Source organism: Ambystoma mexicanum, chromosome 7q (assembly GCF_040938575.1).
Source record: "Ambystoma mexicanum isolate Mex_15411 chromosome 7q, UKY_AmexF1_1, whole genome shotgun sequence".
NCBI classification, from domain to species: Eukaryota; Metazoa; Chordata; class Amphibia; order Caudata; family Ambystomatidae; genus Ambystoma; species Ambystoma mexicanum.
The window spans coordinates 1060862225-1060885850 of record NC_090941.1 but is presented as its reverse complement, the minus strand read 5'-3'; the positions used below and the strand labels follow the sequence as shown (position 1 = coordinate 1060885850).

The following is a 23626-nucleotide window of genomic DNA, read 5'->3' as shown; positions in this document are numbered from 1 at the left end:
GCGCGGACAGAGCCTTGCCCTGCTTTTCAAAAAGCTTAAGCATCTGCAACCGGAAAACTTCCCACTTTGCCGGTGTCAACGTTTTGGATGGGCATGTCATCCTCTCAGAGGTCCTCCTCGGCGAAGACAATGAGGAAAGCGACCGGCGGTGCCTTCGCTTTGAATGCCTCGACGAGGAGGAAGAGTGGCGGGCACCACTACGGGACCGTGAGTGCGTGGCTTTCTTCCGACTAGGAGAGTCGTTCCTCGAGTTGTCAGTCAAAAGCCCAGCCGGTTGGGATTTTCAGGGCTTGGATAGCTTTCTTACCTTTAACTTTCCCTGTTGTTCAGACAGACCCGATGCGTATCCGTTATCGACATCTTGGAGCCGCACTCCTTACTTTTCTTAAACCCGGAACGAGGAGTCGTCGGGGTAGAAAAGAGATAACAGCAGTACTTCAGAAGTACGAGACGTGCCGAGTTTCACAAAGCAAACACATTTGCAGAAAAATGGAACTGACGCCAACAGGTGCTGTGCGTGCTACTATAACATCGGATGATGTCACCCTCGATGGAGGCCTTTGAGCGACATAAAAGCAGGGCGCCCTCTGCCGAAAAAAATTCCGAAGAAGCCGGAGCTGGACATTACATATCTAAGATGCGGAATACGTTGGAGGACACAATCCATTCGAAAGCTTTGCCTGTTTGCTCGTTGATGCCGTCGACAAGGAATACTTCTCATCCACCGAAGCAAACGTTGGTGCTGTTGTCGATGTCGAGGCAACTTTGGCAGAGGGCGACTGGGACCTTTTAGCCTTCTTATTCTGAGAGATATCCTTGTGCAATCTTGACCTCATTGAAGAGGAAGTATGCTGGACTGGTCTGCTTGGTCTGAGGGAAGCATGACTCTGGACTTAAGCCAAGACAGAGGCCCCAGTGTCATTGAGCCAACCCAGTAACCTGCAGTGGCGGTCTCAGAAAGTTTTGTTTGAGAATGACTGGAAAGTAGAGACAGTCTACATTGAAGAATTATCAAGAGATTTTCTCAGGACTTCCAACACATAACATGCAGTAATAAATGTGAAGATGGCCTCCAGGGGTGGAGCTAAGGGAGCCCTTTCCAAAGGCTGGGGGCAATATGACCCAGAACGACTCTACTAGAGCACTAAAGTGACTGCAGTTTTCATTTTTAAAATAAACCTCTCTATGTTACTGATGACAGGGAATATTCTTACAGCATGTGAATCTATGCATACAGCATGTGAATCTGTGAAAGATCCAATGCTGGAGAAATGTATCTCAATAAATACATTAAATATAAATCAAAAACCATATCAGTCCAGGTTTGTCCCTCGCTAATCATAACACGTTTCAGCCAACATTTAATTCAGCTTGAATACAAAATCAATCACAGCAATAAGAAATCAGGTTTGGGCACATTGCATAACTTTTTCCCAAAGACTTCAAATGTAATATTGTGAGGGTTATATACAAAACACTTGAATCTTTCCAGACTTATAGGCAGTTGTACCTCAATGTAAAGAGAGGTGCTTTAATGTGGATAGAAGATCAAACGTAATCTCAGAAACAGGTATTTACACCTGATCCAGGGGGATTTATGTAGGTAGAAGGAAATTTAGCAAATTCAACCAGAGGAGAATAATTTGATGTAAAAAGCACAGTATTCTCCCGATTTATGTCCCATAGTTTCCTTTTTAGGAGCGCCCACTGAATGTGTTGTTACATCCAAGATGATGTTAACTTGGCTATTATATTTGTTACAAGTAATTAAATGAGAGTAAGGAAAAAACATTTTGTTAAATCATTCTTTTTAAAGGCTCCAAATTTGACCAACCTGCTTTAAAACATCAGAGAGACATTGCGCTTCCTCATCAGTTCTCAAAACACTGGTGTTCACCTCCCCTGGCATATTTAATAGATCAAGAATCCAAGCCTTTTCCAACAGAACATGTTATTTTGCAAGATACTTCAGTATCTATTTATTTAATGGTCTGCCAACACCCAAGCATCTTTATCTATCCTGCACACACAAACACGCACATGCTAGTTATGTAAACGTTACCTGTGGCTTTATTATTTTCAAAACATTCATGGATTTCACCCTCACAAAGCTCCTTTGACCAGTCTTCGGAATCTCTCACCTCTTCCTTAGGTAGGAGATGTGGTCTGAATGACTGTGATAAAAACAAGATAGCCTGTTTAATTTAGACTTAAAATACAGTAGTGCTTTTTAAAGAACTAGGGCTTCCTTGCTGATGTTAGGATAACTAAGTACCAACACTACTAATACTATCCTTTCACATGGAGGACAATTTAACCATTGGAAGGCAGTCACGCTCCTAGACAACATTCAACCAAGCAACCGCTCACCTTCAACTTTTCTGTCGGTTACAACCTCAGCAGTAACTCACCAGCTGGCCATCACCCACATATCTGCCAGATTGTGAACATGCCCACTTGCAAGCACGCAAGGGATGATGTCTGCTGTACATTTTCTAATGCTATTAACACACATGATGCCCTGCTTAAGCAGGCTCACGAGGGAAATTCAGATGTTTGTTAAGCAGGTTCAAGAGGGAAATTCAGATGCTTGTGGGGGCTAACAGCAATGACAAGCCATCAAACTGCAAGACTTCTGTAGAAAAGCCCAAGCAAGTACAATAAGTGAGAACCATTGGGTTAATTTTCAAATATAACCTTTCCTTTATACCATGGGTAAATGCACTTATTTAAAAATAAAAGAGGTACCAAAGAAGGTCCTGGTTCTATGTGAGAACATCCTTGAACATGGACTAAAGACAGAGGTAAGACAACAGCTAAAATAACACTTTTATTTCACTGAACGTAATATAAATAATTAAAATCCATACTTGTTGGCGTGCAGTGGTATATTTAATATACATTAAATTAATAAGATGGTAACAAAAAGGTATGGACAAATAATTATAATCAAACACAGTAAGTAGCAGACCTCACCACAGAGTTCACTTCTGATCCAATATTCCGATGGGTGTCAATTACGGCTCCCAGTGTTTTGACTTGCGATAGGACAGGCAATGCTATGGATTCAATAGCGAAAACTAAAGTGTTGGCACACATTTTACAGTTGTTAAATTGTGTACTAATAATGGGCAGTTTGGTTTTACTATTATTTGAACTGAGCCAAATAGTTTTTGTGGATAAAAAAACCTTGGCAAGTTTCTAATCATGAAATGCTCTATCTCCAGAGAGCTTAAAATAGAGCTGAGAATCATCACCACAACAATTGCATCTGCCACCAAGCAACCAAGGACATGAGGATCAGACCCAAGCCAGACAAGGACTTCGTTCTCACCAGGTCTTTACTAGGGGTTTCAATGAACACAAATCCAATGCAATTGTGTCATGGGACAAGGAGGTGCATCTTTTTTGGGCTGGATTCTGGTCCTTCCCAGCAGCTTCAACTAACAAAACCAAATGTGGTAAAAGTGCATAGTGTCCACATAAAGCCAAAAGAATGCCAAGAAAAGGTCACTCACAGTCTTGCCGATTCAGCAGGCAGGATCTAAAGGTCATAGCTTTCATAGTGGTGCTCTTGTGCTGCTAGATGATGGCGGTGGTTTCTCCTCCCCCCGCCCCCCTGAGACTCAAATCAGTTGTGGAGCCTGATGATAGTTCTGTAGTTGGTGTCGCAATGGAGCTTGCCTTAGACAATGACCTAGAGACAAAGGAAGAGAGGCAGCTGCCCTAGACTGTCTACATCACTTCTGCTGGTGTTCCTTCACTGACTCATTCTATGGGTTCCTGGATCTCCAAACCCAGCAGACTCTTCTCCTTGCCGAAAGCCATTACCTACAGATCTCTTCTCTAGCTCCTCTTTCTCCTCCTTAAGCTGTTATGACACCTGGTGTTCCCTTTCACTGTTCTGCATTATGCTTGTTCCTGCACATGCCTCGAAAGTGTGGGATATGTGGCTCTCTCACTCTCCTCCTCCCCAGCTCTTCTTTCAGTCAACTCCTATAAAGATCTTCTTTTCACCTTCTACACTTCTTCCAACACCTTTTCTGGGACTTCTCTAGTCTCCGCCCATTTACTCTCCCTTACCACTTTCTCCTGGATTCCTCTTCACTGTTCAGCCTGACTGCAGAGGATGCCATTCAGAGGAACGCCACTTTCAGCCAAAGCGCCAGGGATCGTGTTGCCCCATGCACCTTTTCACCGCAGCAAGATGTAATGGTCAGTCAGGTCCTGAAGGGTATGTATAAGGTGCAGTAAATGGCAGAGGGGAAGGAAGGAGGACTGGGGTGTGAGCGTATGATGCGCAATGGCAAGGAGGAGGCATGGCAGGGGTGGATATGAGAGGATGCAGGGGTCTCATCCGCACATGGTGGGGGACATAGATGGCACGCTGGGTGAGGCAAGGGGTTGTGGGGGTGTCCACCGCATTACAAGGTGACATGAAATGGAGGATTGAACGGCAAAAGGAGGCAGCCATCACCACGGGAGGTGGGGAGAGAGGAAACCATAGCCGACAAAGCTGCTCCACGAAATAAAACTTTGGCAAGTGTTGTGCCCTGTAACACGATTGAAACCTCTCTCACCTCCTGCTTAACTTCTTTTTTTTACCTTTTTCGTTCAAAGTTCTACAGTTAGGGCCTCCTTAACTCTTCAACCTCTTTGATCTCTCTCTCTCTGATCTACTGGGCTTCTCTCTTCTGCAGTTCCCAGGGTCTCTTTCTCCCTAGCCAGCAGGGTCTTTCTCTCTCCAACAACCTATGTATTTCTCTCCCCAGCAACCTGGGTATTTCTCTCCTCAGCAACCTGGGTCTTTCTCTCCCCAGCGACTTGGGCTTTTCGTTCCCAAGCGACCTAGGCCTTTCCTTACACAATTTCTTGGTCTTTCCTCCTGCCTCCTATCTTCTCCTTACCCCAGCCTGCTCGGTCCTTCAAATCACAGCCTCCTGGGATTCTCCTATGGCCTTCTGCCTCTTTTCTTAGATTGTTCTGCGCCTCTCTCCCGCAATCGCCAAATGAGCACCTTCTCCATCCTCACTATCTTTTGCCCAAACCTCTCCCTTTTGTAGGGCCCTGACCCTGCCTTCAAGCCTCGCTCTGGCCTAAGGAGCCCGAATTGTGTAGATTTGGTATAACTGGTGGTTTTCTGTTCCTGTGTGGGACTCTACCTGCTTGCCCCATTTTCGCCCACCATGGGGAGGTCTCCAAATGGGGCGGGTGGATCTAATAACTAAGTCAGCAGGAAATTGAGACTGGATGGTCAGGTTGCCGTGTGAGCGGGGCTGACCGCGAGTCTGCCTTGGTTACAGTGCCACTGTGTTGGCTCTGCTCCTTTTGCTTCTGCTGTGAGTATAAGTGTGTGTGTGGTGTTGAGCGCCCAGACTCGAGCTATTAGAGCGGGGATTTGGGCATGTTGTGGAATTCTTATCACGCTTGTGTGCCAATAGGATTGTAACCATGTCGGAAGTCTCATGTCGGGTTTGGGCACAATGGAGTTCACTCTGACTCTCCCTTAGTAATGGCAGATTCTAAGGCACCTGTGTGCCAAGCCCCTTCATTCCGGATGTAGGATGAGGGTAGCCAGGGAATCGTCCCCACGCCACCCTGGTCCCACCATTGCGTGGCTTGTGGCATCCCCCCCTGTTCTCCCCTGTATTTCTCCCGAGCATCGGGAGAGTGTACCAGCGAGTGCTGTTCCGTGAGTGCTGTCTCCATACCTTGCTGTTCTACTGCTTGTCTGCATATACGAATTTGTGGCTACTGCTTTACTCTCACGTTGTGAGCAAGAACACGCTCTTTTACCAGTGGACCTACTCAAGTGGTACGCTCATTTCTTCCAACTTGAACTTTGAATTTGCATCAAGACGCTACTATAAACTTATTTTTCTCTCCACAGTTGGTGAAGCAACGCCCCATCTACCAGCTCTCGCCATAATATCGGGAGCGCGCACACATCGGGACAGGGCACCGGCGAGTGCTGTTTCACTGGTCAGCGGCTCAGGGGTGCGGGGTGCGTGGTGCCTGGCTTTGTGCCTGTTTTGCACTAGTGATCTTGTCACCTTGTAACTCTCCGGACTCTTTCTTCTTCCTTATCAATGCTTAAGTGCTGATTTGGTACTGCCAGTTCAATGGCAGCATACATGTTAACAACTGCAATGCCCCCAAAGCAGCTGCTACCTTTGAGCACCTTAACACCCCCTTATCATTGCTAAAAGACTGCTTTAAGAATGACAGCGCAGCACAGACTTTTTCAAAAAGCAAACGCACCAAGAACAAAGGAAATTATATTAGGTATTTTTATCATCCAGCAAAAGGTGGCACAGCACCATTAACGCATGCAGCTCCCTCCACCCTTGAACTGTCTGCACATGTGCCACCCACATGCATACAAAGCGATGTAGGAGCAAGTCTGCGTTCCCTTTCAGAAGGACACCAGCAATTAATGATCAGATATCCATCTCTTGGCTTGCTTAACACCAGTAACAACTAACATTCACCATAAGGTATACACAACCGAGAGCAGTGCACCCATTATTCACACACTAGATCACTCCCAGATCACTATGTTGTATTCACAAGCTGTTCAAGTGATTCCACAAGATGGCGCTCCTACTAAGCCATTATACCTGGCACCGAGGCCAGGCCCTTGCATAGCCAACAGCAGATTCGATAATCCTATACAGCCACCATCACTGAAACTCAATCGGGTGCCAGTATCATCAAATCCTCTTTGAATCGATCAAACTCAGCCATTTGATATCCAGGCATGGGAAATCGAGAGATCAAAATTCCTCTTTCTCTTCCAACTCATCAGTGGCGTCTTTTGCCAAACCTACTCCAAGACCCTCCTTTGGCATCATTTACCCTCCGAATCTGATATACGAAACTACTTTGACTGCTATCAATACAAACATGTATAGTTTAATAAAACTCAATGAATCGATTGACAGTAAAGTTGATCAGCATAACTCTCTTCTAAATTTATTGTCAGCCAAGATTGACTGGTTAGCGGCAGAAACTACCCATCGCCCGCACTATCAAACCTTAAGCCCGCATATCCACCCTGTGCCACACTCTAAATCAAAAATAGATCTCAGAACAGCATCTACAATTGTGATTGAGGAGGGTTGTCAGCAAAGGGAATGTGAAGAAATCATCCAAATTTCCTTTCGTCTAAATCTATCCATTTGATTTGCACCGCAACAGAGGCTATCCCAATTGTGGCTGATCAAGAACCTCTAGAAGAAGTGCTGGAGATTCCAAGACGGCAGCCGCGGGTAGGAGACGCGTGTGAGTGTCTCTCCCGCCAGGCTGCACAATAAAGAACAAACTAAAGCGTTGGAACTAGAAAGGAAATGAAATATTTCTGCCGGGGAATATCCCACTGGGGGGTTTCCTCTGAGATATCAGCATGCCGTGTAACATATGTGAAGAGCCCAAGCGAGTAGATCGGCGTGAGGAGGGCTGCTAGTCACTTTCGGATGCCAGACTGAAGACGACGCGGAGGCGGCAGCAATCAGGAGTACCAGAGAGCTGCCCGCACACACCTCTCTCACCATCGCGGAGTGGACACACACCAGAGCTGAAGGAGAGCCGAACGCAGCGTGTTCCGCGGTGTGGTGGAGGCAGATGACGAGCAGGTGCCAGTGGATCTAGGTCACCTGGCCTAAGCCCCACCCACCTGTTGCCTTCCTGCCTGCCGCTCTTTTTCATCACTTAGCAAGCCCCGCCCACCTGGTACCTTCCTGCTTGTCGCTCTTTTTCCTACTTAAGGAGCCCTCCAGCCTCTTTTCCTATGCAGATGGGGAGCAGGTGCAAGTGGATCTAGGTCACCTGGCCTTAGCCCCGCCCATCTGGTGCCTTCCTGCCTTCTGCTCTTTTTCACCACTTAGCAAGCCCCGTCCACCTGGTGCCTTCCTATTTCCGCTCTTTTTCCTACTTAAGGAGCCCTCCAGCCTCTTTTCCTTTGCAGATGGGGAGCATGTGCAAGTGGATCTAGGTCACCAGGCCTAAGCCCCGCCCACCTGGTGCCGTCCTGTCTGCTGCTTTTTTTCACCACTTAGCAAACCCCACCCACCTGGTGCCTTCCTGCTTGCCGCTCTTTTTCACCACTTAGCAAGCCCCGCCCAACTGGTGCCTTCCTGCTTGCCGCTCTTTTTCACCACTTAGCAAGCCCCGCCCACCTGGTGCCTTCCTGCTAGCTGCTCTTTTTCCTACTTAAGGAGCCCTCCAGCCTCTTTTCCTTTGCAGATGGGGAGCAGGTGCAAGTGGATCTAGGTCACCTGGCCTAAGCACCACCCACCTTCTTAGCACTGCCTCATCCTTCGTGCTCTTAACTATTAGATCAAGGGTGTCTCTCGCCCGAGGGTCTGAAGCAAAGGGCAGACGAATAAAAGGGCAATTCCTATTTGGACCTGTTCGGACCAGGAGGACCCAGGGGCCGACCCCCTGCTCAGACAGCAGGTAAGCTGTCTGAGCAGGGCCGTCTGTCCGCACATGCCATCCCCACCTCCTCTTGTCCCCCTGTGATGTTCCCTTGTGCCCCCCCCATTCTTGCACACAGGTGTTGCCTGTTTTGCTCGATTCTTCTACCCTGCTCCCCCTCAACCTCCTCCAGGCTACTTCTGCAGGAGTCTGTCCTGAAACATTCTGGTTTCACCATCACCGTCTTGTTGCCAATGTTGGAATTGACTTTTATGGACTTCATTCATTCACAGTGCGTCACCCTTTCTCAACTCTCATGCTGGACTTCCTTTGCATCTTGTACTCATGGTGGCCCTGAATCATGACTGAATCATGCTGTTCCCATCTTCATCTTGTATCCTGGCTTGCAACATTATGTGTTATTACTGACTTCTGCAATTGTATTCGCTCTCCACTCTTGCTTCACCACTCTTTTTGACTGCTTACTCTCTGTTCTCTCCTCCTTTCCCTTCTCCCTTTTCCTATCTCCTCCCCTTATTTTCTTTTATGCACTTACTCGTTTGTTTCCTCCACCCTCCCATTACTGTTTTTTTCCTCCCCACCCCCTTCCAGCACTATCTGAAATGTTGTCAGGCCTAGTATGATAGTCGCTTGTTTTGTTCCTCCCCTCCATTTCTGCACACCTCTCCCTCAGCTTTTGTTTTCTCCGGCTCTACCAGAAATGTCGTCAGGCCTAGTACGGTAGTCGCCCATCTGTTTCCATTTCCTTCCCACTCTCCCACTCCCTTCCTTATCTAGGTCATAGCTCTTGCAATGTCGTCAGACCAAGTACAATAGTTAATTTCACATCCTTACTGTTCATGGCCTGTAAGAATATCATTGTATTTTCCCTTGTTCCCTCCCTTGCCTTGGAGCGCTTTGAAACGCATTGTGTATAGGCGCTCTATAAATAAACTAGCATAGCATAGCATCCCATGTGGGCAAGGAGAACAAGAGCGGTCACAGCGCAGACTTTCACACGGCGGAGGCCGGAGAAAGCCCCCGAACGTAGGACATGAAGGACGCAGCAGCTTCGCGGTGGGAGAGGGGCAGTGGGAGGAGGATTGAGGTCAGGACGCCATAAGAGGCGTGCAGGAGATGCCGTAAGCAGCCCACTCCACCTCCCCTCCCACGGATAGATCCTGACTGGGTGCGTTTAAAATAAAGGCTCTTGATGAGGTAATCAGCGCTGCCCCCTCACAAACTGGCAGGCACCCAACCCCCTCTCCAAGGAAGGAAATCTACCTTAGCGGAATGCAACGGGGGACCTGCCGAGGAGGGAGGGCACCGCATCAGCCCGAGCCCTGACACAGACGGGGCTCAGACGGGATAGCTCCAGAACTGCCAGGGGCCGGAAAGTCGGCAAAGGTCTCCAATTTGGCAGCTCAGTGCTCGAGGTCCCCAGCAACTAAGACAGAAGGAAATGACAACAAGGAAAGGGGACGGGGATGGGGATCCCAAACCCTCAAGCCCAACGACTACACTCTAGAAACGGTGGAATGGTATCAACGAAGCCAAAGGGGGACAGAAGACACACCCCACCCCTCACCCTAACCTGCCAATACGGGTTCACAGGAAGGAGCAGCAAAGAGGGCCCATATTAAGGAACAGCTTGGGAAAGACCAATAGGACTCATAGTCGCCACATCAAGGGCTAGATTAGCACAAACAGAGACATCCCTCAATACCTGCCTAGTCAGGGCTATTTTGATCACGCTTCATATAAGGGGCAGACGGATGCATCAGGGCAAGACCCAACCCCCCTCCCCCAATAAAGAGCAAAAGCAGAGACGGAAAGGAGAAACGGACAAAGGACACAATCCAGCATCGTCCAGGCCTTGCAAACCCATCAGAAACATTAAAAGTGAGTTAACGGAGCAGGGGGCAAGAGACTTTACAAAAGAGTGTAGATGTTCAAATCATGAGGAAAAGGGGGGCAGGCCACCCCTCAGAATGTAATGAAAATGATGTGTTATTTATATAGCGCCTTAATCCAAAGCACATATTTACATACAATATGAAGGCTGAGTTGGCCTGGCCGGGATTCAAACATGCGACCTGCAGATCACGCTCAGATCGCAGCAGCGAGCGCTCAACCCGCTGAGCTATCTTACCGGCTCACGCACCAAGACAAGACCCAAGCCTGATTCAGCTGTGGACCACTGACAACCCAATCCCCAATAAAGGAAAAGTCCAGGGGGGAACTTCGATAGATCAGGAACCGACTCACCCGCAGGCAATGGCAGCTACGAAGGAGGATATGCACCCTTGGTTCAAGGATCTTCAAGAGAAATTCATGACCACGGTGCAGGACCAGTTTGCATCAATCAAAGAGGAAATGAAGCAAGCAGTCCAGGAATTAAGGACAGACCCAGCCAAACTAGAGAAACGCACGTACACCCTGGAAAGGGTGGTCCAAAACGTGGAGGAAGAAGCACAGCAAAGTAACGAGACACAGGAACATCTGGTGCACCTCAAACACAACTTAGAACTCCAGTGTGAGGACCTAGAAAACCGCTCACGCAGGTCCAACATTCAAATCAAAAACATGGTTGAGTCGGTCGAAGATAAGGACCTCCAGGAAACCGTCCAACAGGTATTTAAGGACATCTGGAAAATGGGGACGAGGAGGAAATCATGATAGACAGGATAAATAGGGTGGGCCAAAGGAGGACGGGAGAGCCGGTTGCACGTCCTCGTGATGTGCTGGTCGACCTATCCTCATAACCCCAGAAAGAACGTATTCTGCGAGGACATTGCCACTGGGGATGATAGGGAGAGCAGCCATGTTGAAAATGACAGTCCTTCCCAGACTGTTATACTACTTTACGGATATATCTCACAACATACCCAGGATTTTCTTCAAGAAATTGAACACGATAGTGAGAGAATTTCTATGGAGGGGCGGAGGGAACAGACTAGCACTACACATTCTACAAAGGGACTACCACTCAGGGGGAATCAAAGTGCCAGATTATGAGAGATACTACCTAGCAGGGCAGCTACACTTTGAGGTCCGATGGTTGGGAGATGAAACATCCATAGACTCACTACTATTCCAGCCAGCATTACAACACTGTTATTTACGAGAAGTCATCTGGATGGAGAAATCCCGAACCGAAAGCCTGCCTACCCTGGTTAGATTGGGGTTGACGCTATGGAAGGAGTGGAAGATCCAAGGAATCCAAGACCCATGCTCTTTGCAAATTTCCCTGTCGGGGCTAGCTAGCACCCGGCCAGACGCACTGGCCCTATACCGAAGACACCGGGAAGCCAAAGGAGTGGCACAGGTTGGAGATCTGTGGAAAGAGGGGAAATGGGTTGTATTTGATACCCTCAGAGAAGAACATGAAATACATAAAGGCCAGTTCATGCTGCATAACAGCATGGTCCAAAAGATGAGAAAGAGATGGCCGGAACTCACTGAGGAGGGAGAAATGAAAGAAGATCTAGAAACATGGTACAATATCTCTGAAGCGGGACACACAACGTCCAGAATTTATGAACAGCTTATCAAAAGCAGCAACACCAAAGAACTGCAGATACAAGAAAAATGGGAGGCGGAAATCCAGAGGACCTTTACCGACCATGAATGGCTGAGGGTCCTGAGATGCACAAAAAAGGTCTCCAGAAACGCAAAATTCAGACTCTATATCGTGCATAGGGCATACCTCACCCCAAAAAGAATATCCAGAATGGGGAATAAAGACATCCGAAGCTGCCCCAGATGTGCCGCAGAAAACACAGACATGTTCCATATGTTCTGGACGTGCCAAGTAATAATGACGTTTTGGGAAGGCATCAATACAAGAGCAACAGCAGGTGAAATGCAGATGCAGGAGTGGATGCAGAAATCCTACTTGCTAGGACTGTTCCCGAGGGGAAATAACCAAAGGACGCATATAGCTAAAATGAAGGACTTGATGTGCAAAGCGCTGGATTGATATGGCATGGAAGACCAATGCAGGGCCCAGCATAGACGCCTGGTGGGCCAACCTGAACCCATGGGCACTTGCAGAGACAACAGTATGGACCACTGCGGTACAAAGAGGGTTATGGCAGAGCAGTGACAAGATAACGGCCTGGAACAAGACACTGTGGACCCGAGTGAGACGGAAAGTGTGGACGGAAATCCAACAACCAAAGAGAAAGCCCCATCAGTAGCGTCTAACTAACCCGGGGTATTGTTTGGACACTAGACTTTACACAGACATGGAGCTGTCGGAGGCGACCGAAGAACTGTGCACATAGATGAGAGGAAGCGCCAGTACAACCTTAACGAGGGGACTCCCCCCAAGAAACGCCATTTCGTATGTTATGTTATTTGTTGTTGTATGTTGTTAAGATATAATCAAGAGTTTTTTTTTTAAAGAACGTATTCTGCAGAAAAGCAAGAGGTATGGACCACATCAGAGAGAATGGGGTAGAAATTCAGCTGTACCAGGATCTTGCCCAAGTAACGCTTGAAAAAAGGAGGGAAAAGGCTAAGGTGGTGAAAGAACTGGTAATGGAGCAGATAAGGTACACATGGATCTTTCCCTTCGGTCTTCTTTTCGCATGGGAGGGCAAGCAGTACAGTGACCACCTGCGAGGAAGGAATGCATATCTTAAATCACTGAGAAGACGAAAGTGAATCGGGAAAACAAGCGTCAACTGAAGGACCATGAAGGAGACCATGGGAATGGAAGACGATTTACCCCAAAAAGAAACATAATGGTCATAAAATATGAGGTTGAAGTGTTGGCGGAAAAAAGATGCTCACCATTCCCATTCCGCCCTGTAGGGCGGAATGGGGATGGAGAGGTCGGATGCACCGGCACTGTTTATAACTGTGCTGGTGCATCCGACATGCTGTGCTCGCGGGTGCCTTTCTGCCCACCAGGTCCGACCTGGCGGGCAGAAAGGCACCCGCGAGTACAACTCGTAGTTTGCCGGTCCGGGAACTACAGTAACGTAGTTCCCGGACCGGCAAACTTATAATGAGGCCCAATGTCCAGAATAGATTACTTTTGGATGTCAATGGGGCTGTTGGGGAAGGTCCACGAAATTGACATAGGGTCCATTTCGATATCGGATCACGCTCTATTGCGGGTGGAGATCTCAGTGCCAGGCAGAAAAAAATTACTATGGAGGTGGAGATTCCCGCAGAACGTACCACAAGATCCTGTTTTAGAGAACAATATACAGGATAAGATTCCAGAGTACTTCATTCACAATGACACGGAAGTACCACAGCTTGGAACCGTGTGGGAGGCCTTTAAGGCAGTGGTGAGGGGCCATATGATCGCCTTGAGGGCAACCAAGGATTAGCAGAGGCTCCAATGGGAAAGAGAATTGGAGGGGAATCTTAACAACATTCAAAGGGAAATGATCCGAAACCCCAGTAATAAGTTGAAGGCCCTAAGACACGTACAAGGTCAATTCGAAAAGATACGTACGAAACAAGCAGAGAAGAGTCTACTATATCTTAAACACTGGTATTACAAGAAGGCCAATACGGCAGGCAAACTCCTGGCCAGACAATTGAGAGCAAAACAGAATAACCATACGATTAAAAGAGTCCAAAACAAATGGAGAGAGATGCAGATGTGGACAGAGGATACAGGAGAGGTCTTTAAAGATTTCTAGCAATCCCTATACAAGTCAGACGAACTGGGGGGTGTAGAACAGGAAACATACCTGAACTCAATGACCTTACTACATATAACTGAAAAGGATAAACAATCCCTCAAGAGGGTAATTAGTGAACAAGAAATAAAGAAGGCCATTGTAGGATTCCCCTCAAATAAACCCCCAGGCCCGGACGGATTCACTGCCACCTTCTATAAAAAATATGCAGATAGCCTGACCCCGTTCCTGACAAGGTTGTTCAACTCATTGAAATAGGTGTGGAACATCACAGTGACCATGAATGAAGCTAAGGTGCTGATATTCCACAAGCAGGGGAAGGATCCAACTCAAACAGGTTCCTATAGGCCGAATGCCCTAATCAACCTAGACTCCAAACTATATACGAAAATCCTTGCAGGTAGACTTTCACTCCTTTTGTCAGACCTGATTAACCAAGACCAATCGGGATTCATCACGGGAAGGCATACCCATGACAATACCAGACGAATCATACATCTTGTGGAAAAGATCGGTATAACCAAGACCCCCGCAGTTTTGCTCTCAGTAGACGCCGAAAAGGCATTCGACAGAGTAGAATGGTCGCTCCTCTTCCGTATACTAAAACATACGGGGATCGATTCATAATAATGGTCAAAGCGAACTATAAATCTCCCGTCATCAGAATAGCAATAAACGGGGAAGTCACAGGGGAAGTTAAGATCTCCACAGGAACAAAACAGGGATGTCGGCTATCACCGCTCCTATATGCCATCTACCTAGAGCCCCTCCTAATCAGGCTGAGATAATCATCCATAGTGAAAGGGATAGAAATGGCAGGTAGGTCCCATAGGGTGGTGGCGAACGCAGACAATATGTTATTGGCCCTTACGGATCCATTACGCTCACTCCCAGAGGCGACACAGCAACTAGAAAGCTTCAGAGCAATATCAGGGCTGAAAGTAAACAGACAAAAGTCAGAGCTTTTAATATTAGCAGGGACCCGGATGAGATCAGGAGACAGCAATAGCCCTGCAACTACGGATAGCAGACAGAGGGATTACTTACCTAGGTATTACCCTTACAGACCGAGTGAGACATCTAGATGGGGAAAACTACCTACAGCTCTTGGAGAGAATTAAACAAGATCTAGAAAGATGGAACCCCTTAATGATTTTGCGGTGGGGCAGAATGACATCAATAAAAATGAATACCCTCCCTAAACTTCTATACTATTTCCAGGCCATTCTGTTAAAAATAACCGAATCCTTTAAGGCGCTGACTAAGGCAATCACGTCGCATATTTGGAGAAAAAAAAACCCAGAGAGTAGCTAAAACAGTACTGACAGCACCACTATATGCCCTCCCAAACTTTCACAAATACTACCAAGCGGTGCAACTTTGGGTACTAAAGGAATGGTAGCGGGAGAATCACAAAAAATATGGGCCACGTAGACTAGGGCGGTAGCGGGTGCCCCACTGGCGGTGACTTGTTTGAGAGTTGGGATCCACGCTATCTCGTAGTTTGGCCATATCGGTTGAGAGGTTAGGCAAGTCTCTTGTAGCGATGTGATATACTTATCTAACCTGTTTTTCTTTGAAGTGAGTAAATGCGAGAAACCCCTTGTATGGCCATTGTAAAAGACACGGTGGGCAAGGTTGTCTGGCGTTAATGCTCTGAGGAGCAGTTTGTTTGAATAATGGCTTTTGTGAGCCTTGACCATTTTCGCTGAACAGGGTAAATAGGACTATCTTTGTAATGGACTTCTCGACCTGGATTACCTCGTGTACTTGAACAATTGATGGAAAGAGGATGATATTTAGGTTGGTCCTCATTGGCTAGTGCCAGTTATTTTTCTGATGAGTAGAAGAGGAATTCCTATCTTTATGATTATATGAATCATTGGTAGATTTCTTAACAATTGTGCTAGGGTATATTTTAGACCGCGTGGTGTCATTTTGTTTTTGTAGCTGGAACGCAACATTTGTCAGACAATCTCTCATCTGCCACAACAGGTCTTTCACAATTTGAGAAGGAAGTTGCACTGTATCATACTTAGGACTATTTGTAAAGCCAATTGCTTTATTATCGTCTGGCCGAACGTATTTCAACTTGGGAATTGCTTGAAAAACAGTAAGTAGTGTGGTCAGATTTGGAAACGGATTGGCCTTCTGCCTATCTAGTATGGTTAATAAGACGCTATCTGTGACTATAAGAGAGTCAGTCTTGTAGTCAGAGATTTGTGTGATAGAGGGCTCAGATTGACTTTCAAGGGCAGAAACTAATTTAAGACAATGGATACGTACATGTAACTTTTCTCTTGTATGTTTTATTCTTGAAATGATAAATAAAATGGTTTTTTTTTAAAAAGAAAGACAATGGAAACAATTGCAATAGTGTTTATGATGTTGAGGCAATTAATGCAAAGTCAGCTCATTATTCTTGGACGATTGAGATCTCGTTTGTTCAAGCGTTAAAAAGTTTGGAAAGTTCTCTTCCATGTTGCTTGACGCTACTTTTCGATTAAAGGTATTCAAAGGTTGTGGGTAGTGAAGACTCATGAATTGGGTCTAATTGGGGGAGAGATGAAATAGAATAGGTGGAAAAATTCAAGATCTCGTCTTTACTTGGTGGAGAGTATTGGGAGAGTGGGCATGAAGAATGTTGTCATTTGAGATTGGTATAGTAAGTAATGATACTTCATAGGTGGTTATTGAAGTAGAAACAATTGCCAAATGATATATAAATGTTTCATTCACATTGATTTGGTTGTGGGTTTTTTATAGGATGGTGGCAGGTGATTGGGTGGGATGAGTATGCCATTTATGAAAAACCAGGGGTGTGTATACCTGCCTAGTGTCCTAATTAAGTACATTTCGGGTGTTTTTTTATACACTCCAAAACCTTTACCTTTCAAGTGTTGCACCCTTTAAATTGAGTAGGAAACCATTTGCAAGGTGTCTGTACAAAAACTAATTTAACAAATAAACAAAGAACAATCAACTTACGTTTACATCTCCTTCTATTTCATTGGCAATTCCCATAGAATGGTGCACCAAGGATGTTAGGGCAAAGTTCTGCGTGCAATTAATGCAGCGATAAAATCAAAGCGCACACGTTCTATACTATGAAAATATTCTGCTTTTCCTTGTCGGCTCTTTGAAACGCTTTCCTTGCGAAAGCGTTTCTTCCTGTTTCAGATGAGTGGGCAGGGCTACGTGTCTTACATTGGTTTCCTATGTGTAATACGGAACGAAACGTTAACTCTTAACGTTAACTGTTTCCGTTCCGTATTACACGTAGCCAACTTTTCAGCTTTCAATGGCCCACAGCTGCAGCACGGCCACAGGTAAGCAACTCCACTTATCATTGCAGGCTGTAATCAATCTGCAGGTTTAACCGGTTCACATAGCCCGCAGATTGACCAATCACAACCACGAAAACACCACTAGGGTATTCTAATTAAGTTAATAAAACTGTTTGCTGTAAACATTGAATCTGTTGTCTGTCTCTTACTCCAAGATGCCCTCACAGATAGTGCCAGGAATGGGATGCGGCTTAAATGATACAAGTTGGGGAACCCTAAAAACATGTTTTTTTTTATTGCCATTGGCTTACAATGAAAACCTTTGACCAAATACATCACATGATAAGGCAAAGAACACATTTATATTCACAGTTTTAAAATCTTCATTCCAATAATGTAAAAATGTAATTTAAAAACTTTACCAAAAGCTAGAGTCTATGATAGTCTTTCTCCATGTATAAGTGCCCGCCGTCACTGATAAGCACCCGACGTGGTTTTCTCATCGATATATTTATCCATTATCCTTGTTCTCAGATCAGTTAGGGCAGTGCAGTGCAGAACAGAACCAAATGTTTCAAGTTTTCTTTTGATTGATCTAATTCACACAATCAACACGTAGCATCAATTGCAGTTTCTCTAGTTCTTGTATTCAGTATTTCTATCGTGGGGTATAAAATGAGTCTGAATCGCATGTACTGTGTTCGATAAATACTGCTTGGAAATTTCATCAGGTATTTAGGTAAGTTGTTGTAGCTTCGAGACTCTGGTATCAATGGAACGTATAATTTGCAGGATTGTCTTTTCTGTTTCTTTGTTATCCAATCTTTGCACAACTTGTGCTTGACCGAAGTTGGGATGCCTATCATGATTTCTTCAGAGACGTTCAAAGCTCTCAATAATGCAAAGCAGATATTTTTGGTCAGAATGTTTGGTTATTGCACCCTTTACCATGGTAAATCAACAGGGTCCACTGCTATGCAATTGCAATATAATGATAGGCTTTTCCAAGTCACCAAAGGATATAGAGATATTAGACGTAATTCCATTCTTATTACTTGTATAATGAGGAAGTTGGTAGGCTCAGGACCTTTTTCCAGGACAAGCCTTCTAGTACTCCCCATGTATTGGCTGGTAATGAAAATAAAGCTTCCGCACCATAAGTTAACATGGGCATCACAGCGAGGCACTTACCTCATGTTTATTTTCGGTTACGATTCACAATGAGTACTACTGGAACCAAGTAGAAGAATTTAGTAGAGATGGAACTGTGTCATTCACACCTTTGATGTCTTCTTTTCTGTATAAAATCAATGTATAATGTACTGGTTGTTGGTGCGCTGGGAAAAGTGCTTAATAAAGTTTAAATGGTAAAAGAAAAGATGGGCCTCAACTTCAAACGGTAGAATGAGATGGCTGGTACCAAAAAGAAATTCCCATATCTTTCAAAGATTTTACACCTTTGGGCTGCTATATTTTTAGCTTCACTCCGCAATCCGGTTCCCTAAGCGCATCTCTGATACTATTATTCAAAAACATTCCGAAGTTTACAAAGGTGTTTACTTTGGTTAGTTTCTCGTTGTTCAGTGTTCAAGTGCCATGAATGGTTACCACTTCCCTTGATGTTTGCCGATTTCAAATAATTTTTATTGTGCAACATTTATCTTAAGTCCATTTTCTCCAATATATGCTTGTAACATGGTTACCTGTCTTTGCAGCCCAATTAGAGTTTGGTCAATCAATACTAGATTGTCGGCATATTGCAATCTACTCAGGGGTTTGCCATGTGGCATGGGTGGGAAACTTCTCATAGTTTTCATTCTTTTGCTTAAATCTGAGATGAATAAATTAAAGAGTGGAGGCGCATGTGGGCATCCTTGTTTCAGGCCTTTCTCGTTTCTAATGGTTTCGGTGAGCGTCCCCCTCCAATCCAATCTCAATTTTAGTGATGTGTCCGAATACAGTTCTACAATTGCCACCAAAATGTCATTCGGGCACTCACAAGACCTTAGTTTTGGCCATAGTCGGTTTCGATCTATGGTGTCGAAAGCTTGGGCCAAGTCTATAAATGCTACATACATTTTCATGTTGTTTCCAGCGACCCGCAATTTCATCATGTTGATTAAAAAAACATTTAACAATGTTTCCACCTCTTTGACAAAACCTGACTGCATCAGGTCAAAGTTCTTGGATTTAGTGGCCCAGTCAGTCAGCTACTTCAACAATAGGCCCGCAAAGATCTTGCCATATGCATCTAGAAGTGCAATAGGTCTATAGTTTTTAAGTTCCGACGTAGCGCCCTTCTTAAAAATCGCGACGACAACCGATGTTCTCCATGAGTGCGGAACCCTCCTTATATAGCAAAACAGTACCAAGAGGAAGGAAGCCCATGTTTCAGTGTTCTCCTTCAGCATAAGGTTTGTCATTCCATCAGGACCAGGGGCCCTGGAGTTGCTCGCTTTTTTTATTAGGTTGACAATGTCCTCTCTTTCAATTGGAAATGCCCACTCAGTATTATTGAACTCATTCTTTCTCCTCTCCGCATCACTATTATTCGCAAAGAAAGATGAAAGTGCTCCACCCATCGATCTGCTGGAATAGAGTTCATCATCAGGGCCGCCTGAGGGATGTTGAGAAAATTAATCAGCTGACAAGTTTCTCTCATTTTTTATTATTCAATCTTTTGAAGCATTAGCTCCGCATTTTGCTGCAGAGTCAAGTACTCTCTAGATCTTATCCATTTACGATGTTGCTGTTTCCATTTTTTGTAGTCAGCCCGCACGTCTCCCTCCTTTTTTAGTTTACTTTTTTTCCAAGTTAGCCCTCAAGTTCTTTTTTGCATTCGCCAATTGTGCATCATACACATATAAGTGTGAAAATGCATTTTTTTTATGCCCGCTTCCTGATCTCCACAAAATCTACCAAAAGACTGGTATAATCCAAATCTGGATGTGATTGATCTTCACACAGTCTGTTCATTTTGCCAACCGATCTCTCAGTTAGCCACGCAATTTTTGGTTGGTTCATAATCAACCTATTTCGAAGGGATTGTGTCCTCCGACGTATTCCTTATCTTTGATAGATCATCTCCCAGCTTGCTGGCCTCGGAAATATTTTTTCAGTAGAGGGCGCTGCGCGTCAACGTCCCTCGAGCCGATGTCCCTCAACGACTCTGTATTGGCGTCGACGTCACCACGCGTATAAATAGACTCGCGCAGCGTCCGTTGCTCAGTTCCGTTTTTCCGCGCTTCGCAGGGCCTCGGAATATTGTTGCTCAGTTCTTCAGTCAAATATATCGATATATTCCTCGTGAATCTGACTCGTACTCGATGGCTTCCTCACCCGAACCGACGACTCCACGGTCGGCTTAAAAAAATGTCGAGACTGTGGAAAGAAAATGTCATTGACGGATCCTCACAGGATCGGTTTGTGGTGCCTGGGAATCGAGCACCATTGTTCGGAATGCGAGGACTGCCTGTCCATGACGGTGAAAGCCTTGAAGGAGCGTAAGGGGAAGCTCAAGAGAGGTAAGGCAGTTAAAACTTCTTCTAAAGTTTCCTCGGCGGAGTCGAGACATTCGTCTCCTTGACATCATAAAAGACATTCTTGTTCTAGATCTCGAAGCAGTTCCCATCACTCTTCGAGATCTAAGCATTCAAAAAAGAGACGTCGAAGATCCCCTTCCTCGTCTTTGTCTTCTTCCATTTCCCCAAAAAGGGTCTCCTGTCCCACTAAACATAGCTCTCAGGCTGAGTGGGAGGAATTCAGAAAAAAGATGCTAAGCGTCTTCGAGAAAGCGGCCTTGACCCCCTCGAAGACTGCTGAGGGTGATACCCTGGGTGAAAGACCCGAAAGACCCGAAAAATCAAAAAGCCGCGAGTCGCAGTACACAGCGAAAGAAGCCACTCGAGAGCGCCACGAACCTTCGAGTAAAGGCAAAGTTGCGTCTTCGACGCTTTCATCGAGGATCCCCTCGACACATAGATCGGCTTCGTCGATGCCGTTATCGAAGGGTTCTTCGACGCAGAGGTCAGTCGAGTCGACGCCGACGTCGAGAAAGGACAAACCCAGGGCCACCTCACAGCCAGTGGCCACCCAGAGCCTCGAGCACAAGAATGTCGTTGACAACCTCGACTAGAATCCCCATACTCTCGAGTTCATCGAGGCCTCTACCACCTTTCTCGACGCCTTTTTCGATGGCTTCGAAGCCTTTAACGTCTGCGTCGACGACGTCAACGTTTTCTCAGCCAATCATGACAAATCTGGCTCCTTCTGCTCTGGAAATGGGATTTATACCATTTTCAAGACCTGAACACTCCAGGGTCTTAACTTCTATTTATGAAGAAGGGGAGGATTCACATCAGGAAAGGCCTTTTGAGTTGCAGGGATCTGCAAATCCTGCACTAGAGGAATTTACCTCTGAGCAAGGTAGGTTGAAAGACCTCCATGAAACCCTACAGGAAGCAAATGGGTTGGACACTTCCCCAGAAGTGGAATTTGCCACACCAGACCCAGGGGAACATGTGGAAACCTCTTATAGAACCTTGATGGCAAGGATAATAGAGTTTATGGGATGGTCCACACCCTCACCTGCTTTTCAGCAAGACGACCTCAGACATCTTGGTCAAAGGTCCACAGGAGTATCCTGTAGTACCATTTCATGCAGCATTACAAAGGAGAATATTGTCAAACTGGGAAACACCTGAGGTTATCCCGGCAGTTAACAAGAAACTATCAGCTAAATATTGGGTGTCTTCTGCTGACCCTGAATATTTATCCAAACACCCAACTCCGGAGAGTCTGGTTGTTCAGGCAGCTACTTCAGCAGGTAGTAAATCGGCTTACCCTACTGTTCCACAAGACAGGGATGATAAGAGATATGACTCTATGGCCCAAAAAGTATTTTCTGCATGTAGCATGGTGTTGAAATCCATCAATGCTACTTTGTACGCTCGCAAGGATCAGCCACACACTTTGGGAGTGTGCTTCATCAGCGGCTGACTGCCTCCCGGAGGAAGAAGAAAGGGAAGCGTTTCTCAACATCATTAAGGATGGTAAGGACGCAATGTGCGAATCCCTTCAGACTGGCATTGATTCTGCTGACAGTATCAGCAGGGCCACGGCGGCAAGTACAACCACCAGGAGATTTGCTTGGTTGCGAAAGTCTGGTTTTGCTCCAGATGTACAAAGCAGACTCTTGAATATGCCCTTTGACGGCTCTTCTTTGTTTGGTAAGAAGGCGGACGACAGTTTAGAAAAACTACAAACATCAAAGGCAGCAGCAAAATCCTTAGGAGCTGCAATCCGTCAGACACCATATCGCCCCTCAGGAACCTCGTGGAGAGGTAAATCCTTTCGCTTCTATTCCGCATTCGGAAAGGGCAGAGGACAGCCGGTTCAAAGGGGTCAGAAGAAATTCATCCGAGGTGGACGGGGTAAAAACACAAAAGCCGCAGCAGCAGCAGGTGCCTCTTTACCCTCGGCATCTGCATCAGCCGCCTCCAAACCGCTCTTAGGACTCTCTTCACAAAACACCAGTAGGGGGCAGGTTAACTCAACCTCTGACGGAATGACAGGCTATTACGTCAGATGCTTGGGCATTGGAGACAGTTGCCCAAGGTTACTGCCTGCCTTTTCTACACATCCCTCAGAGTCATCCACCGGGGAACAACTCTCTGAGAGTTCCAGATCTGCTCCTCTTGCAGGAAATTGTAGACCTGCTAGAGAAAGGTGCCATAGAACCGGTACATGTAGCGGAGAGGAACAAGGGCTAGTACTCCCCCTACTTTGTCATACCGAAGAAAGACGGAGGACTGAGACCTATCTTGGACTTACGAGAATTGAACAAGTTCCTCAGGAAGGACAAGTTCAAGATGGTAACTCTCTCTCAGATCCTTCAGGCCCTCCAGCTCCAGGACTGGCTGGTATCTCTGGACCTCCAGGATGCTTATTTCCATGTGCCAATCCATCTCAAACACAAGAAATACCTGAGGTTCGTAATTGGCGGCTCTCATTATCAATTTCGAGTTCTGCCATTTGGGCTGACCTCCGCCCCGAGGGTCTTCACCAAGCTAATGTCGGTAGTTGCGGCAAGTCTAAGGAGGGAAGGGATCCACGTCTACCCCTACCTGGACGATTGGCTGATCAGAGCTGTATCTTCAGAACAAGCTCAGATCCAGCTAGATTATGTCTGCCACTTCACAAACTGGGCTTCTCCCTCAATTTAAAGAAGTCACAGATGATACCATCACAGAGACT

At 46.0% G+C, this 23626-nt stretch overlaps 1 protein-coding gene across 5 annotated transcripts in view; it reads right to left on the bottom strand.

Moving 5' to 3' along the window:
* The window catches only part of LOC138528612 (uncharacterized), a 1266637-nt gene that overhangs the window by 186673 nt on the left and 1056338 nt on the right, over positions 1-23626 (bottom strand). For all 5 annotated transcript variants that reach the window (XM_069640406.1, XM_069640404.1, XM_069640408.1 and 2 more), the window contains one exon: positions 2063-2174. In XM_069640406.1, coding sequence (XP_069496507.1) covers positions 2063-2174 — 112 coding nt within the window. The remainder of the gene's footprint in view (positions 1-2062; positions 2175-23626) is intronic.